The 19427-nt window shown below is 33.8% G+C and overlaps 1 protein-coding gene across 5 annotated transcripts in view; it reads right to left on the bottom strand.

Annotated features, from left to right (window-relative positions):
* The window catches only part of CCDC91 (coiled-coil domain containing 91), a 355737-nt gene that overhangs the window by 191344 nt on the left and 144966 nt on the right, over window positions 1–19427 (bottom strand). For all 5 annotated transcript variants that reach the window (XM_081309051.1, XM_081309048.1, XM_081309047.1 and 2 more), the window contains one exon: window positions 1876–1953. In XM_081309051.1, coding sequence (XP_081165177.1) covers window positions 1876–1953 — 78 coding nt within the window. The remainder of the gene's footprint in view (window positions 1–1875; window positions 1954–19427) is intronic.

Here is a 19427-nt window from a genome sequence, read left to right as displayed (position 1 = left end):
TAGAATTCAAGGAAAGGGGGATAAGATAATTGAAAAGAAATGAAAAGACAAAAGAAGAAAAAAACAGGAAATAAAAAAAGAAAAAAAATTTTTTTTAAAAAAATAATTAAAAAAAATTAAAATTAAAATTAGAAGAAAAAAAATTGTAAAAAAATTGCAAAAAAAATTTTAAAAAAACAACAAGAAAGAAAAATGAAAATGAAAGAAAAACCCAAATCAAAAAAAAGAAAAGAAAAAAAAAACTAATAAATGCAGTCTTACGAGTTTGATTAACTTCTCTTCCAGTAGGTGGCGCTGTGCCCACCAGGCCATGTTTCTCCTGTCAATACGCGGGAACCAATCACTGTGCAGCAGCTCCTCCCAGACTGGGCGAGTCTCCAATCCTGAGTGCCTAGGGCCTCCTCTTGTGTCTAGTCACTTCCCACTTTTCCTCTAGCCAGGCCCCTCTCACGGGTGCCGCTCACCACAATACTGGCTACATGCCAGGTCTGCTGCTCCCGGGAGCCCTGTTTTTATGAACGACTGGGCACACTCTTCCAGTTTGCCATTCCCTCAGACTCTAAGTTTGTAGAGCTTGGGGCTGAGAATCCTCAGCGAATTTTACTTGCCCTCCGGTAGCCACGCCCCCGGTAGCTGGTGCAAGAGAACTCAGCTGTCAGCACTGGTAGGATCGATAGTTCCGCGCGACGGGTCCCGCGCCACCTCTGATTCCCTCAGTCTGGCTATCGTGCTCACGGGAGAGCTGGGAGGGGCCCTTACGGGAGAGCTGGGAGGGGCCCTTAAGGTTTCCCCGATGTGTGGAGAGGGAAGGCTAGGGAATTACACACCTGTAGACGCAGGTTTCAATAAAGTTATCTCCTCCGCCACAGTCTGGTGATGTCAGTTCTCTGCCATGGTGGTATCTCTTGCAAATGGCGACAGTTCGTTTCCCTTTGCCGGGCGACCAATGCAATGGGTGGGTCCTTACTGTCTCTCCCAAGCCCCGTTTCAAACCTGTGGCCACTACCTATGAAGGCTCGGTAGGCATTTACTTCTGTAGGACGAGAAGGGCTGACCAGTTGTTTCAGCAGAATGGATTAGTGCTGAGTCACAGCTGTTGTCTGCGGGAAGCCTTGTTTTGTTTTTAATTAAAATTAAGATTTTCCTGTTTCTAGTATTGGTTGTACTGGTACTGGGTTTTTAAAATTTTTAATTAAAGCATTACAATTATACGTAGTATTTAGGTTCATCTGACAAAATAATACATATAAGGAATTTGATTTCAATCCCCATTCCCCAACTTCCCTTCCCTCCTCTCTCTTGTTCTTCTTTCTCCACTCCTCTATTGATCTTCCTTTCATTCCCTTATTTATTTATTTTAGATCAGTATTTTCTACATGTATATATAGGTGAAATCCTTTTTAGTACTTTATATACGATTATATCACGCTATTGTTAAATTCATTCCATATTTCTATCCCGATCCCTTTCTTCCTCCTTCCCTCTTATTCTCATTTTTCTACTGATCTACTTTATACCTTCATTATATCCAGTCTCCTTGCCACTTTCTTTTCCTCATTTTGTTCCACAGAGACAAAATAGATAACATAGAAATGAATTCTACAGTATTTTGTATTCAGTTTACTTCACCTGCTGATATCATACTTTCAAATAGACTAAGTTTCACCAATACAGTGCAATATCTAGCATTATCTTGTAATCCACCAAGTATGTTGCAATGGACATTGATTGATCAACTGAAAGGAAGGATATACCAAATATGCTTCACTATAAGTGTACAATTTTTGTATATTTGCACATGATTTATGTGTGTAAAATTTTTACTGAAGTTTTTCAAGTTTAAAAGAATAAACGAAGAAATTCTAAAACCTCTACCTTATATTCATCCACAATAATGCTAAGGGCTTCATGACCAGCTTTTCTCATGTCTTCCAGTTCTTGTTTATGTTTTTCCTGAAAGAAAAAAAAAATCATGATTTGTTCTTCTCTTTTGTTTCCAAAAAACTATAAAACCCTTGACTTTTGCTTCTGTGAATGATCAGGCAGTTTGTAGAGTTCTAATGCTGCAAAGGAAATAAAAGTTCTACTTAAGAGTACTGGGAAGCACAAGGCCATGAGGAATTGAAAGCAAATAACTGAAAAGAGAAAACCAGAAAACTGTGCTGGGAGGTTAAATAAAACAGGTAATAGTGTTTCCCCTGGCAAGTTGCACAAATTGTGCCAACTTCTAAATGTAGGCGTTTCCTGGTGATCAGACCTCTTTTTAAAACACTAATTAATCTTAATTCTATTACCTTAAATAATATTTATCTGTAACTCCTTACAATATATTCCCAAACTCTGTCATGGCTGACTGCCAAATTTATTTCCCTACTAACCTAATTACATGGGTATCTAAAAAGAATCTGAAAGTTAAGAAGTTCAAAGTCAAAATCCTGGTTTTCCTCTATAAATCTTCCCATGCTCAGACAAAAAATCTTGAAATGATTTCTAATTTCTCTTCTTTTTCTCTCACAAACCATGTGCTACGATTCTTTATAAAATCTTGTTGTCTTTTTTTTTTTTTAGAGAGAGAGAGAGAGAGAATTTTAATATTTATTTTTTAGTTATTGGCGGACACAACATCTTTGTTTGTATGTGGTGCTGAGGATCGAACCTGCGTTGCATGCATGCCAGGTGAGCGCGCTACCGCTTGAGCCACATCCCCAGCCCAAAAATCTTGTTGTCTTGATTTTCATTTTAAATTCCTTAAGAAACTCTTTAATAATATGGCATTGTTCTAAACCCTTTACAAATATTTGTTCCCTTAATTAATTTATTTAAACATATTATAACCATCAGATGACCCAGTGTCTGAGCACTTTGTAAGATTTTCACTGCTACTTCTCTAGTTGCACCATGAGCATTCTTTACCAGGATTACTACAATGCTCTCTTGTTGCTGAAATTCCGTTATCTCTCTAGTAAAGTAGCCAAGACAATCCTTTTAAACTTTCGGACAAATCAGAAATTTTATGTAAAATAATAAACATTCATCATTATCCACAAATTGTACTTTTTTTTTTCATAGAAACTATCATTACTGAATGTTTTACATTAACTTATCACTGCCTACACCACCACCCCCTCACACACACATACTATATTAGGAGAGAAAATGATAGTACTCTAACACTATGGCTCTTGATGAGAAAAAGACAGATATCAGAAATATTTCAAAGTCTGACATATGTTTAGTTAGAGAAAGTAAGTTTTACTTGATATTGAACATATATATATATATATATATATATATATATATATATATATATATATATATCATGGTGCTTTATTTATAGTGTCAGCTCAATAAATAAGGACTGAACAAAGAAAATAGAATGGGTAGGATTTGAAGGCCAAACATATGTGAGAAATGAGAAAATAATTTTATTTTTCAAAGAGAGACAGAGCTACTTTAAATCAAAATAAGAATATTAAAACATGTGGAAGATGATTTTGAATTTAGGTTCATATACATGTTGGATGGGTGAACAAATAAGATTATAGTTAATGTTCTTTTTCTGATTTGTTATACATATAAATTAACAAACATTTTTTGGTCATATTTCTTTACCTGTTAAGTAAGAGAGTTGGATTAAATTATTTCTAAGACAACCTTCCAACTTTCTTTAGGCTAGTCTAGGATAGAGTATGCTACAATTAGATCAATCAGCTCTGCTCTGCTTACTTCAAAGTAGCATATCAGGCTGCCCAGTTATCAAAAGAAAAATACAGGAATAACCAAATACTACATATACATAGTCTGAAATTTTTATTCAAGAAAATAAAGTCAAAAATTTACAACCTATCTTCAATGTAGTCAAAACCAAATTTAACCACAATGATAGCTTTCTTTCAAAATGTCAAATCCCAAAGCATCAATAGAAAGGGAAGACTTAGGAAAATGCTCTTGCCTTAAATAAAACTGCAGAATTTTTAAACGAAAATAGATGTCAAAGATAACTATCCCAATGCACTCATTTTATTATTGAGAAAAGTGAGGCTTGAAAAGGTCAAGAAATTTGTTCAAGGTCAATGAGTTAAATGAGGGCAGGGCAAAGTCTAAATCACATCTCCTGACAGTCATCTCAGTATTTATTTAAAAATATTCTAGGCTAACCATGTAGCTCAGTGGTAGAATGCTTGCCTAGCATGTATAAGGAACTGAATTATATACCTAGTACAACCCCCACACCCCAAAAAAATCATGTTAAAAAATGAACTGTTTGAATGTATTCCCAATCTTATTAACAGGTTTGCTTTCTGAATGAAATTCAATAATACAGTGACTTATGTCACATATCATACCTTCTGAAGAAACTAAGACACAATTGGTCATTCTTGGTAAAACCTGAAATAGTCCTTCATCAATTCTTTACAGCCAAGCAGAAATTTTGGTCTGACAAAAATGCTACAAAATAGGTGCTTTTCAAAGCACATTCCAACCAACCCTCCACTACACATAACCACTTGATCCCAACTCCTTTATTTACAAAATGATTAAATATCTCATATTCTTAATGTGACTGGACATGATTAGTAATCAGAAAGTATCTGTTGAATAGCTATGTAAACAAGGAACCATGTGCTTTCCAGAAAAAGGATAAATTAGCAAAATTTGTATTGGTATGATTCAGATACCTGACTCAAGATTTATTTATAAAAGACCTGAAGCTATGGTACAAATTAATAAATATTTTTTAATTCAAATTCTATCATTGTTGGCCATTGCCAAGCCACACTGAACCCATACTAATCACCTCTAATAAATTAATCCATGCTTAGCAAACAGAATTCTTTGCCACATAGATGGTTTTAAAATCCAACATTTGATTAATATGTTTGGAATAAATTGTTATAAATCTTTAAAAAGGGAAAAAGAGAAAAGAAAGAAACTCCATGGATCAAGCATTACATTCTACCTACTAAAAGACAACTGATATTAGTTTCCAAATTCTTTGGCCATGAGCCAGTCTATAAATAGCCTACCAGAACATAATTAACTAATATCATCTGATTGAGAATGGTTTTTCAATACAGACTTCACTACTTTCTCTGAAGCCACAAGACTGCATCCCTTCCATAACAACTAATCAACTACATTGGAAAAGGCAGGCATAAACACCTCCAGATTATCCAAAAGGAAATCTGTGGGTCAAAAATCAAAATAAAGATAGTAGGCTAACATCCAACTAATGCACTGAAAAGTTGTGACTGAGACATAGTATAAAATTCTTCTCTACCACAATCTGAAGAATCTAGCACACTTTGTAGTCTACTTATAAATGCCAAAATAGTACCATAAAGATTTGTTTAGACCATACTATCAAAACAGAAGAAAAACAACAAAACAACACCTCTTCATTTTTCATTAATCCTAACATCTAAGAGTTGCAAGAAGCCTAGTTGATTCCTAAATAAACCAAAATTCTCACAGTCTTATGCAACAGAAGTTTTCCCACTGAATAAGTGTTTACTCTTTATTTTTCCATTCTATATGATTTCTCAGTATCTTTATACACTCCAACAAAAACAGCACACAACACTTCAAATTCTTCCCCAATTGGTCTCACAGATTAATTATTTTTAGCCAAATACTAAATGGAGAAAAAAATGACATAGGGATATCAGAATCAGTCTAAAGGTATCACGTAATACTACAATTTGAAATAAAACATGTTTGCGATTAACATCAATCTCTGGCCCTATCCCATTAATGGCTACCTTAACACGCTGCATAAATTTCATCAGCTAATAAATACAAACTATCAGCTGTGCTGAATCCTCTCAATCAAAAACAACATAATAAAGCAAACTCTTCCTGGAATTTTCCTAACAGATAAAAGATGGGGTATGCAAAAACCCCTACAATCTGCTTATATTAGCAAAGAAGTAACTGATATTTCTATGTGCTAATTTACAAAAGAAAGACATGACAACCTCATAGACATGTCTAAACCAAAACTTTTAGGAAAGGAATTAATAAGTTAGCAAATGAGAAATTTATAAGCTAGTCACCAAATTCATCATTCTGAAGATGAAAACAACTAACTACTCATGTGGAATTCATAAGAGAAGATGTGTTTACAACAATGCAATTATTGTTGTCATTGTCATTTCTCCATTAGCATAACATCTCCCTTACCAGTTACATGCTGTTAACAAAGGCCAAATCCTGCACAGCTTGAGAAACTTAGCCTCTTAGAAAATCCTGGCTGATGATGGCTAATTTGTTGATTCGATTGGCTATATTTCTACTGCTACTTCAATGTCACATTATTATTTGCTTCAACAGGAAGAAAGAAAAGAAACTCAACTCAGCACCAGATTAGATTATTATTTATCTTCAGCTTTGTTAAGATCTTAAAAGGCTGGTTACCTTGAGAAATAGATGCTTAAGATTAACTCAAGCCAAGCAGGGAAGAAAGAAATGGAAGCGAGGTAAGGAGGAAGAAAAAGAAGGTCAAAAATAATGAAGGAAACAAGGTGGGAGAGGGAAGAGAAAAAGGAGGAGCAAGGGAAAAAAGGAAAAGAGGGAGGGACGGAGGGAAGTGTAGACAACATTTTGAATCTAAAAAAAGCTTCACATACTTGTATTTAGGACAATTACAACAACCCTCCCCACTCTGTGGTTCCAGGTGTGGGCATCAGTGTAGCAAGGAACAATTTCCAGCCAATGACAACAATGATAAAGAAATAACAATGATAAAGAAAAGACCTTATATGTACACTAAATCTATAAACATTACCCTAATCATTGTAGATATAAACCTCTCTAAAATTCTTATATAAGTTTTATGACTATTTCCTATTTTAAGGCTGTTCTCCAGAGTTTGATTGGACATGGTACTGCTAACATATGGACTTAAGAATTCTGACATTCATACATAAATTTATACTATTTAAAGTCACCAAGTTTTGGAAAATTTTTATCAAAAGCTTAAGAAAATAATATAGATTTTGGTACTAAGAAGAAAGGTGATGCTATAACAAGTACCTTAAAAAAATGAAAATGACTCTGGAATTATGTTATAGGCAAAGACTGAAAGAATGCTCAGATACAAGTAAGAAAAGCCTAGATTGCTTTGAAGATGGTTAGTAGAAATATGGGCATTAAAGGTAATATAGATGGGGGCTTAAGAGGAAGTGAAGAACATGGTAGAAAAAGCACTGTTACTTGACCTTATATTTTGGAAGGAGGGGAACTGGTGCTGGGGATTGAACCCAGGACTTGATGCATGCTGGGTAAATGCTCTACCACTGAGCTACATCACTAACCCTGAGCATCTGTCATTTGAAAGTGTAAATAAATCATAATGAAAAGAATACTGGTAGAAGTATGAACATTAGGGTGCTTCTGGTGAGACTGCAGACAGACCAGGGACACAGGCCCAGAGGCAGAAACTCAAGTCATGGATATAAGGCAGAAGCCAGCAGTCACAGTCACAGAGGAAAACAGAGCTCCCAGTGCAAAAGGTAATAAAGTCATAACCCTGGGCACAGAAGGCACCTGGAGTGCAGGCCCATACATCAACTGAGCTGGAGGCACACATCCAGATGCTCCCCACACTGGAGCCACAAGTGCAACACATAAAATCACAGAGGATTATTCTCAAGCCTTTGAGACCTAATGGAATTTACCATACTGGCTTCTGAACTTTTTCAGGACTATTGATTTCCCCCTTTCAGATGGGAATCTGATGCCTGTACCACCATTGTATTCTGGAAGCAAATGACTTCTTTTCTGGTTTCACAAGTCTATTGACTGAAAGGAAATATACCCCAGGACTGCCTGTACCCAGAGTCTCACCCACACCTGGGTTAGATGGTTTAGATGATGACATTTGGAGCTTTTGAGATGGTGGTATTTAGATGAGATTTTTAGACTTACCACTGATGTTTCAGTGAATTGAAATTTCCAGGGAAGTTGAGACTGAATAAATGAATTTTACACAATGATGAATAAAATTTGGGGGTATCAAGATAAGACTGTAGTGGGTTGTGTTATGTCCCTAAAAAGATTTGTTCAAGTCCTAATCCCTGGTACCTATGAATGTAATCTTTTGCAAATATAATTAAGGATCAATGAACTAAGGATTTAAGGCTGGCCCCAAATCCAATGACTAATTTCCTTATAAGAGAAAAGAGAAGGTGATTTGAGACATAGGGAAGAAGGCCATGTGAAAATGAGGACAGAAAATGGAGTAATACTGCCCAAAGCCAAGAAATGTTGTACATGAAAACCTAGAAAAGGCAAGAAAAGATTCTTCCATGCAAACTCTGAGCAAGTGTGTCCCTGACAACATGAATTCTGACCCTTACAACTTTGAGACAACATATTTATTTTATTTTAATCCACCAAGTAGATGATAATTTGTTATGGCCACCTTAGGTATCTAATAGGGTACTTTTCCATTACCTTTCTTTGAATGAACTTCTTCCTTTAGACCTCAAGTGCTTTCACATTTACTCTGTCCCATGTGTGCCCAGAAGAACTAGTATGTTAATATAAAATGTTTTTCCTGATGAGACTATTGCATAGCCTCTATCAAATTTCTTCTTAAGTGTTAAAAATAATAATTACTATTTATTTGAGTTCTCTCTCCTAAATGGAATTCTAGAAATTTAATATGGATCTTAATACTAGCAATAATACCAGATTTTTAAAATAGACAGCAAAACATACACAAATCATTTACGGTTGCTGCCATGCAGAGTGCAACTAAAACACTGGAAAGTAGTTCTTGTTTTTCTTATCAAAAAACCCTACAGTTAATCCTATACCATGCCTCATCTGTAATATGGAACTTCCAATCAAAACTGCTTATGCCTAAAACTCATTAATAAGAGATATCTATGAACCACCAGCCATTTAAAAAGTCCTTAGATGGATGACAAATATTAGAAGACAATACCAGAAAAAGAAAAAAAAATATCTTGGAAAAAACAGATTATGGAGGATTGAAAAATAACCTTAACTTCATGGAATTCACAGAAAATAGGACATTCACAAAACAAGAACAAATACTATAAAATGAAAAGATTCAAAGAACAACAATAATAAAAAATATCTTAGAAATTCAAAACAATTACATGAAAACATCAACTACGAAAAAAGGGATTAAAAAAACAGCCAAAAACTGAGATAGAAATAAAACATGAAAACTAGATACAATAAGACAAGCATTTCAGTAGATACAGGAACCATAAAATAGTTGTTACAAAGCAAAGAGAAAAATCAAAACAGAACAATTCATCAAAATTCAAGAAATTCCCCAGAACTAAATAGCAAGTTGTAAAATACTTGTTACAAAAAACAACATTCACAGATCCCTTATTATTATGTTTGAATTTCTAAGAACTTTTTAATTGTTGTTGTTCTTTGAATCTTTTCATTTTATAGAACAGAAGAGATGTTTGAGATAGCTCCCCAATGGACATATATAAGTCCAAGACTTCTCACCTCTAGTTCTACTGACTACTAAAAAGGACCACCATTAAAACATATCTAACTCATACATTTACCTTAATGTGTACAATATTATTTGTCTTATAGGAAATAAGGGGAATTAACTTAAGGTCCAAAATAAAATAATCTTAAACGAAACATCATTTTTATGTGGGAAACACTCCTAAAAGTCAGAGTTGTCTTAAGAACAAAGCTCATAATAGCCTTCCCAATCAGAAAAACAAATCTGGGGAAGCAAGGCAAATTAAAATAACTAGTTATTAGTAAAGACCCTAGAAGTGTATAAGTGTACTTCTAGGACAGTTGACATACTCCAAATTTCCAAATGAGTCAAACATAAGGTCATCTGTGGGAGACAAATGTCTTAATTAAGTTCTAATAACTTAATTAAGATTAAACATATGTAAGATCATAACAAAAATTAACAGAAAAACTTTCCATAGAAAAAATCACAAAGAGTAAGAAGCACAGAAAACAATAAATTCAAGATAAACAAAAAGTTGTTCAGGAAGGGAAAAAAAATCGTAATATGTGATGTCATTCAGATGACAATAGCATTTACATAAAAATTATACTTGAATACTGATCTAACCAAATTTATGATACAATTGTACTAGAGAATAAAAGGGCATCAAATGTGGATTAGAAGTACGATTTACAAAATCTGAAAAACCAAGGGGTACAAATACTATAAAAAGTATGTTACTTTAAATATACTCAAGTATATCATTTAGAAGCTGAGACAGAAATACTAACTTAATATTTGAAGGTAGTTGCTGTTGGGGTAACAGAAAAAGAACGAGTGGGGAAAGGATCTGTGAATGTTGTTTTTCATAGCAAGTATTTTACAAGTGACTATGTTTTCTTATAATTCTGATAAATTATTATTATTATTATTATTTTAAAGAGAGAGAGTGAGAGAGAGAGAGAGAATTTTTTTTAACATTTATTTTTTAGTTTTCGGCGAACATAACATCTTTGTTTGAATGTGGTGCTGAGGATCGAAACCGGGCAGCACGCATGCCAGGCAAGTGTACTACCGTACTTGAGCCACATCCCCAGCCCCTGATAAATTATTTTTTAAAACAAATATTATCTGTGCTTAAATCTCAGACTGCAATAACTATACATGATGAATGATTAAATACTTATACAAACCCTACAGTTTTCATACTTAGTAACAACATCTAAATACATAAGAATGTGTAGGTAAATGTCGCGAAAAGTTAAAAACCACTTAAATGTTCATTTTAGGAAACTCACTAAATGAGTGTTAGATGCAAAAGCAAAACAGAAACATTCAAGGGCAAACTCGAACATAAACACAATTTGAAAATGTTCTTTCCTTTTGTTTCAGCTAAAACTTTTTGGTGAAATTTAGGAAGAATCAGCAAAGATCATAAAGCCACTCTAACTTTTCTTTCAGGATCCTAAACTTGGCTCATTATAAAACTGAACTGAGCATACCAAAAAAAATCTTTCTGTCCTCCATTTAACCATTGTAACATGTGCTCTTAAGACCCTGAGTTGAGCATGTCCAGAATCCTGTCAGTCTTTCCTTCTTGAACAATGACCCTGAACTGAGCACACTCAGAAACACACATCCTAAACTAAGCCATTTCCTAAAAGGCCTGCCTCTATGATATGTATAAGCTCCCTGAATAAAATCCCTGTGCTTCTCTTCCATAAGGAGAACATCCCTTTGCAGAAAACTCTGGTGCAACCTTACTCATTGATGTTAAGAAATTCTTTTGCATTTTCTTATCTTCTGGTCATACTTACTGGTTTAACACTCACCAAGGAGAGAACCTCTTGCATTTGGTTACAATAGATGATTAAGGAGAAGCTCTTACTACCATACTGATATATATATATATATTTACAGCTCACTAAATTCAATTCTTACATAAATATTACCTTCTTGATATAATTTTAACCTATGACTATAATTATGGCCCTAAAATTTCACACTGCATTTTTTTCTACTTTTGAAATATCTATTAGTTTGAAAGTATAAAATTAAGAATTATTTTAAATATGAAATTAAAATACCAGAAGAGGGCTGAGGATGTGGCTCAAGCGGTAGCGCACTCGCCTGGCATGCACGGGGCGCTGTTCAATCCTCAGCACCACATAAAAATAAAAATAAAGATGTTGTGTCCACCGAAAACTAATAAATAAATAAATAAATATTAAAAAAAACAGAATTGTTGCATAAAATATAGATCATAGCCTTCAGATGCTAACCTACTTTTTGTTCTCTCCTACTGTGACAAAAGTAGCTAACAAGATAGCAAAAGAATTATATCACTCAGAAAAGTCATGTCAATTTTTCTGAAATTAATGTTAGAATAATGCATAATATCTATGAAAAAATAGAGGTTCAGCTTTGAAAGGACGATAAAATCTTCAGTGCACCAAAAAGTTAAATAACACATATTTCTAGAGTTTTTTTATAAAGATAACAACTCCCTAAGTACATTTATTATTTAAAAAACTACTATTAAATCAGTAAATTGTTTAGTTACATAATTATACAACTAGTAAAGACCATAAAGATGAGAAGGGCATATTTTTCCCTCCATATTTTATAATTAATGAAAGGACTGGTAAAGAAATTGAACTGCTGGGTCTTTTCCCTGAGGTCATTTTTCTATCTGATAAGGAAATTCAGTAATTCTGCTGGCCTCTTATTCCACCTACTCTTTCAACAAAGAGAAAGCAAGATGATTGCTTATTCCTTCAGTTGGTAAGAAAAGGTTGAGTATGTGTGGCTCAGTACCCTTCCTCTCAAGCTTTCCCAACCCCATACCTCTATATACAGATAGGAGTCTGTATATGACATTGTGCAAATGTACATATCAACAGGTTACATTGTTATATATTATATTTGAGAAATAGAGATGTTAAGGGAGTTGAATGTATGCATTTGAATGTATATGCATATTGTGTGCATGATACAGGTCCACATACATGTGTATTTCCTCTCTGTGTACTTCTAACTCTCTTCTCATCTCTTTCTCAGTCTGTTTTTCAATCTCTCTCATCTCTCCCTCTCTCTTTCAACACACACACACACACACACACACACACACACACAAACCTGACTACACAAAATATGTATTTTACGCCCTTCAGCACCTTAAGTTTACAGGGCCAGTATCCTCAGAGGATTATGTAGGACTTTCCACCTATGCCAAATAAAAAAACAAATAAGTATGTCAAATTCAGATACAAGGTACTAGTGATGTTTTTTTTAAACAGCTGAGCCTACTGGTTCACAATTTCTTCACTCTGAAATCTCCAGTATCTCTTCAATTCTCTTTTCTCCAGTCTCATAAAACAGAAGATGACTTCTTACATATGCCTATCTACTGCTCTATATATGTCTGGACCCATGTATGTAGTCTTTTCTACAATTATTGTGAAAAAAACTGTGTTCCATATAAAGACAACACACTTTTCAACTAGATCCTACATCTCCTCAACTATCAGGAACCTGGCTCTCTTCTCGGAGCTTCTCTTTAATTTTCCCACTCAACTAAATCAATCCCACAATCATGTTATATAATATTTTCTAGCAAAAAAAAATTAAAAAATAAAAATTCTCTCTGGCCCCTCATCCACTGAAGAATTGTATCTACTCAGTGTGTCTCCACATCCATTCCTCTCATTCTTTTAAATAAGCTCCAACAAGGTTTAACCCCAGCCCTACCAAAGTTGCCCACTGAGATAATAAATGGCTATATCAATTGCTTAATCACTGCCATAATAAACTACTATAACCTTAGTGATTTAAAATAACAAAAGAATATTATCTTACAGTTCTGTATGTCAGCAATCAACACAAGTCTCACTGAGATGAAATCAAGGTGCTAGCAGGATTGTACACCGGTCTGCAGAGGGATCCTATTCTTTGCTCATTCAAAATGTTGGCAAATTTACTTCCTTGCACACAGCACCTGTATCTGAGAACCAGCAGAGGGAATCAAATTCATCTAATGTTTTTCCACCTCTGTCTGTCTGATTTACCTGTTAGACTGAATCCACCGGGAAAATTAAAGTATTTCTCCTCTTCAAAGCCCAAAACCTAATCATAACTATTAAGAATCTTTTGCCATATAACAGATCCACAGGTTCTATAGATTGGGGTGTGGACATCTTAAGGGGAATGTTATTTTGCCTAATATGTCCACAAAATAGTTATTTCTCAGTCCTGAGTTTAGGTAACCTCTCATCATTATTTCACACGGAAACCACTGTCTCTTTGAAATAGTCTTTTCTTGGCCAGAATAACAAACTCTCAGTTCTCCTGCCCACTGGCCATTCATTCTCAAGCTCCTTTTACTGATTCCTTCTCATCTTTTCTCTATACCTGGGGTGCCTCAAATTTCAGAAATAATGGCAATGAGAATTAATAAATGAAACAAGAAATACCTTCAAAGAAGTGCACTTTTCAAAGTATGGTAAAGAAACCCTAAATATTAACAGGATGAGTAATAGCCTCCTCCTAAAGATTACTACATCCTGATTCCTGGAACCTGTGAATACATCAGGTTACACAGCAAAGGGGGTTAAAGTAGCAGATGGAATTAAGGATGCTTATCAGATAACCTTAAAATGGGGAGATAACCTTGGTTCATTCTGGTGAGTCTAATGTCATCACTAGAGTCCATGAATGCGAAGAGGGAGGGAGGCAAAGGGTCAGTGTAAAAGTGATGCAATATGACAAAGACTCAAACAGCCATTCCTACCTTTGAAGACAGAAGGGTCATAAAACAAGAAATGCAGGCTGTTACCATAGCACTAGAAATCTAATGTACCAAGTGTAATGCAACCCTTTCAGAGAGGTTATAATCTCAAAACCATTTAAATAAAATTGCCAAGATGCTGTTCTTTTCACTCCTGTTCTCTCCTGAATATACAGTGGATTTTTCTAGAGGTTGCATGACCTATGATATCACCAGAGAATGAATAAACTCGCTGTCTTCCATAAGCCTAACAAAAATTATAAACAATCCCATTCTCTTTTTTTCAATTTGCTTGTATTTTTAAAAATGTAGTTGCTTTCATTTTTAAAATGATACTTATCAGGTAATGGGTTTATTACAGTTTTTTAAATGCATATTTTAAATTTTTTTAAGTTTTTTATTAAAGTATGATAAATATGAAGAGATATAACCACATAAACAAAAGCTCTTTGAGAGTCACAATAAGAGCATTAAAGGGTCTCAATACCAAAACACTTAAGAGCAACTGACAGAGCGCCTACTATATAGGAAATAAAGCTCTAAGTAGTACATATATTAATATAATCATCACAATTACCCTAATAGACAAATACTGTGTTTAACCTTATTTTACAGATGAGGAAATTGAGATATATTAAGAATAAACTACATGCCCAAAGTTGAGTGAGGTGAGATCCAAGCCTCCCCAGTTAGGCTCAAATTTATGGTTGACAGCTGCCTCTCAGGATTCCAAATTTTCTTTTACACTGACTTTGATGGAGATCTCATCTCATCACATATCTAACTCTTGCATTCCAAGCCCCTACTACAGACTTATAGATTAACTACCTATTCAACATACGACTGAAATTTCAAAATGATATTGTTTTTTCCAGCTTCAAACAACAAAACTTGTAAAATGTAATTTAAATATACCAATGAATACGAGAAAGCACTGACAATGTAACTTAATCCAAACTTTTCTGAATCCAAATTTAATTTTATGCACACATTTCCATCTCTAATTCAGTAATAATTCTTCTAATAATGTAGCTGAAAATAGCCATAAATCAAAACGGGTTTTTCTGCATAAGAAAATGCAGAGATAGGGCTGAGTGTATAGCTCAAGTGGTAGAGCAGCTTGCCTAGCATGCACAATGCCCTGAGTTCAGTTTCAAGCAACACACACAAACACACAAAAAAAAAAAGAAGAAAGAAAGAAAGAAAGAAATTCAAAAGAGAACATGACTTTAAAATAGTAAAAAAAAAAATTAAAAGAATCTAGATGTATTACAAGGAGATGATTTTTAAAATTATGGTTCATTTCTCTGATAAAATATTATGAAATATGTTAGTAAAGAATGTATAAGAAAATAGGGAATGTTTGCCATTTTAAATGAATTAATAGTATATGTTAGCATGAATTTGACCACAGTCAAAATACTCATCAAGAACAGAAACATACCAAATGTATGCTCTTATTTGGTGGAAGTACTATGGATAATATTGCCTTATTCTTGGAATTAAAGAAAGATGTCCAAAGAATAGCAATTATCTTCAAAATTGTGTCACAAATTGAAAAAATAGGAAAATTAATCATTTCATGTTGGGAACAATTAACATAGGAAAGATACTTGACATGGAGGCTTTACTAAAGGCTCTGTAACTTGAAACACCAATAATGCTGGAAAAATATTATGTGTAACCTCTTGATAAAACACAGCACAAATGAAACAAAGATTTTCTTATAGAAGCAATTGCTTTGAATAAACACGCTGTAAATGGAAGATACTTTTAGTTAGGAGCAACTCTGTAAAAAGCTGAAAATTACATGCAGTGATCCATATAAATACAAAAGTGAAAAATTAACAAACTTTAGTTTAGAAAAAAAATTGCCACCAAGCATTCTGGCAACGAACGACCACTTTAATTTTTCTACTTTTAGGAGTGGGAACATTATGTTATGTTGTGATAGGACATCCAACATTGAAACACCTGTGGGTGTAAAAGCATAAACAATGACAACTTTCCTAGTCTCTCATCTACTTTCATGTTTATAATCATTTCTAGGCATAAAAAAAGTCATGCATCCTACAAACAATTTATCAGTAGTATGAATACAACTCTTTGAATTTTAGAAAAATAAATTGGTTACTAGTAGACTAAGCCTACCCCTCTGCCAAATGTTAGCTTAAAACAAAATTCTGAAGTTGAATTATTAAGTCTTGAAAAGTTCTTTAAGAGATAATGTAACCACAACTACAAAAATCACCACACTGCAACCATGCTAAAATTTCCAATATGTATAATAATATACCGTGTAAATCTTATTTGTTCCAATAGAACTTATGGAACACTCTTTTAAAAGTCACATTTAGCAGAATAATAGGGATTTCCCAATATTCCAACAATTATTCTGATTAGTGTACCTATGAATCAGATTCTCTTCCTGCCCTGTCATCAATTATTAATTGTTTTCTGCTCACAGCTAAGCAGGCTAGACGAGAATAAAATATTCCAACCAATTCCACCCTGGGAGTATCCTGTTCTTTTGAATTAGGGACCTAGTGACTGGGAGTTGCCTGTTTATTTTTTCCATTTATTACTAAGAAATTAGATAAAATGATCTGTTTGTGTTTCCTTGGGAAGGGGATTAAGGGTAAGAAAAAAGCAAGAGGAACTGCTTTTTGTTTTTAATCCACCCCTCAAAGTAGCTCAAATTTACTTTATTATAGTAAACTAATCATCATTTCTGAGAAAATAAAAACCTCTGGCAAATATCTCGTTATGTATAAGGGGGGGGGGGGAGAGTTGTGGTTTTTCTTCTCTTGGTTCCCTGTAGGAACAAACAGTTCTGACTCCTCTACACGCCATGATGGCAAACACTGTTTACACATCAGTGTAGGAACTGGTACTGAGAAAGCTGTCCTTCCACCAAATGAATTGTAAGAATAGTTAAAATAACCTTTAAAAGTAAATTAAAACAAAAATAAAAAATGGGGGAAGGTTTGTCTTATATTGGAATAAATACTTCTAAAATTAAATGATGAACAAAACAATAATGAATATTTAGTATCTTCTCTGAGGAAGTAATTAAAGTCTCACCTTTGTATAGGTAAATGCTAAGGATGTAAAAAAGAGACACTGGGAAACAGCCTGACTGATGGAAGAACACAGCTATACCTAGCATTTCTCACCTGAAGCTATGGGTATGTTTGTTCCACCTGGAGAGGGGTTTTGTTACTATGCTGGATTGTTTACTTTGGGGACCAAGTGTTTTCACTCTTGCCAGTACAAAAAGCTGAATTTCCTATAAGCTGTTTATATGATGCCACTCCATTTGATTGGATTTCTTTATATTTCAAACCATAAGTCCAGAAAAACATTTTTAAATTTTTTATTTTTAAAAAAGCATCCTCATGACTAAATACAAGTATAAAATTTGTGTGCTCTACAATATAATGCATAGGAAGAATGTCCTCAAGTTTAATACAAAAGCCACCTGCCTTTCTTCCCACTATCCTAAAAAAACTAGTTTACTGATTTCCAAGACTTCTGATGATTAAAATGTTCAAAGAAATGAGAAGAATACGGTAGGGAAAGATAGTGAAGAAATAAAAATAGATGATTTTAAACCAAGAGAACTCTTTAGAAAAAAAGGTATTACTTATTTATAATTCCCAGAAAACAAAGAGTTCATATTAAATGCTTTTTAAAATTTGCTTTAAAGAAAATCAGTTCCTTCTTCAAAAAGCAGTCCTTCAAATTGCCAGAGGCCATCCAGCTCAATAAAGAACAGAACTCTGCCAATAGACATGACTCTTGCTAAAACCATGTTAAAGGTAGAAAAGCAAGTCTTCCAAGTAAAAGACTTATCTACAGCCCTTCAAGTTCCTCAGGCTATTAGACTAATGCAACTCAAATGCCTTCCCTACTGGGCTCCTAAGAAATGTGCACATGCACACATACACAGTATGCCAAAAATCATCTCAACTCCACATAAAGGATAAGTGCAGAACTGTAAAAATATAGAAACAAACCAAAATAAACCACCAGGGATACTTTGTGATTGGTAATAATTAACAAAAAAGATTAAAAAAATGGTAACAACTAAGTAATTATAGAAAAGGTCTTGGACAGAAATGTAACTACAAAACAAAAATATTTTGGAAAATTTATAATTCACATTATCATTTGAACATGAAAAAATAAATGTGTGAAAACTAGAAAGTCATAAAAGTCTAATCTGAGGTAAGGAAAGACCATTCAAAAACAATCCTAACAATTCTTAAATTTAAAGCTACAATAAAGGCAATCATGAACAGTGCAAGAAATAAAATAATGAAAAATGAGAGTGCCTGAAGAAAGTTCTCCAGAAATACAAAATGATAGATACAAAAGTGAAAAGCAAAAGATGAGACACCAATAAAGTCATCAGTTCCCAAAAAAAGTGGATCTGCATTATTCACAAATTCCCTATTTATGAATTTACCCTCTTGCTAAATTTAATTGTAACTGAAAATCAACACTCCAGGTGCTTCTGCTGTTGTTCACACATGCTTAGTAGTGAAAAAGTTGAGTTGCCGAATAAATGTAAACAAGGTAACACTGCCTTTGTGTTCCAGTTGTCATACTGTAAACAAGAGTCATTTTCATGGTCTTTTTAGCATTGTATTTTTAAATCTGTGTGCTTATTATTGGTGATTTCACTGTTTAAAATGGTACCCAAGCATTCCAAGAAGGCTGTGATGTGCCTATCAGACAAAATACTTGTGCCAGATAACCTTACTTCAGGCACCAGTCACAGTGCTGTTGGGTATCCGGTCAGTGTTAATAAATCAACACCATATATTAAATACGACGACTGCCACAGAAATATGCATAATATATGCTGATCAATTAAGAAAAATAACTAGGAAAACTACATCTTAGAAAAACTCAGAAAGGAAAAATGACATCCAACCATCTTGGTCAACTTTTACACTATCATCAATCATAAACACATGCCATCTTTAATGACTTTCATAAAATACTGAACTCATTTCCTGATTCAAAAAATAAGACAAATATTCTAAGAATTTTTTCTCATTTGTTAACTTATTCCTCTGAAAGATAATATGCATGTATAAAAAAGTATTTTAAACATTATTTTTCAAAATAGTTAAAAAAATTCAAGATACAGTTATCTAT

This window comes from Spermophilus citellus, assembly GCF_964194105.1.
Source record: "Spermophilus citellus genome assembly, chromosome: 10".
NCBI classification, from domain to species: domain Eukaryota; kingdom Metazoa; phylum Chordata; class Mammalia; order Rodentia; family Sciuridae; genus Spermophilus; species Spermophilus citellus.
This window is presented reverse-complemented; position numbering and strand designations above follow the sequence as displayed.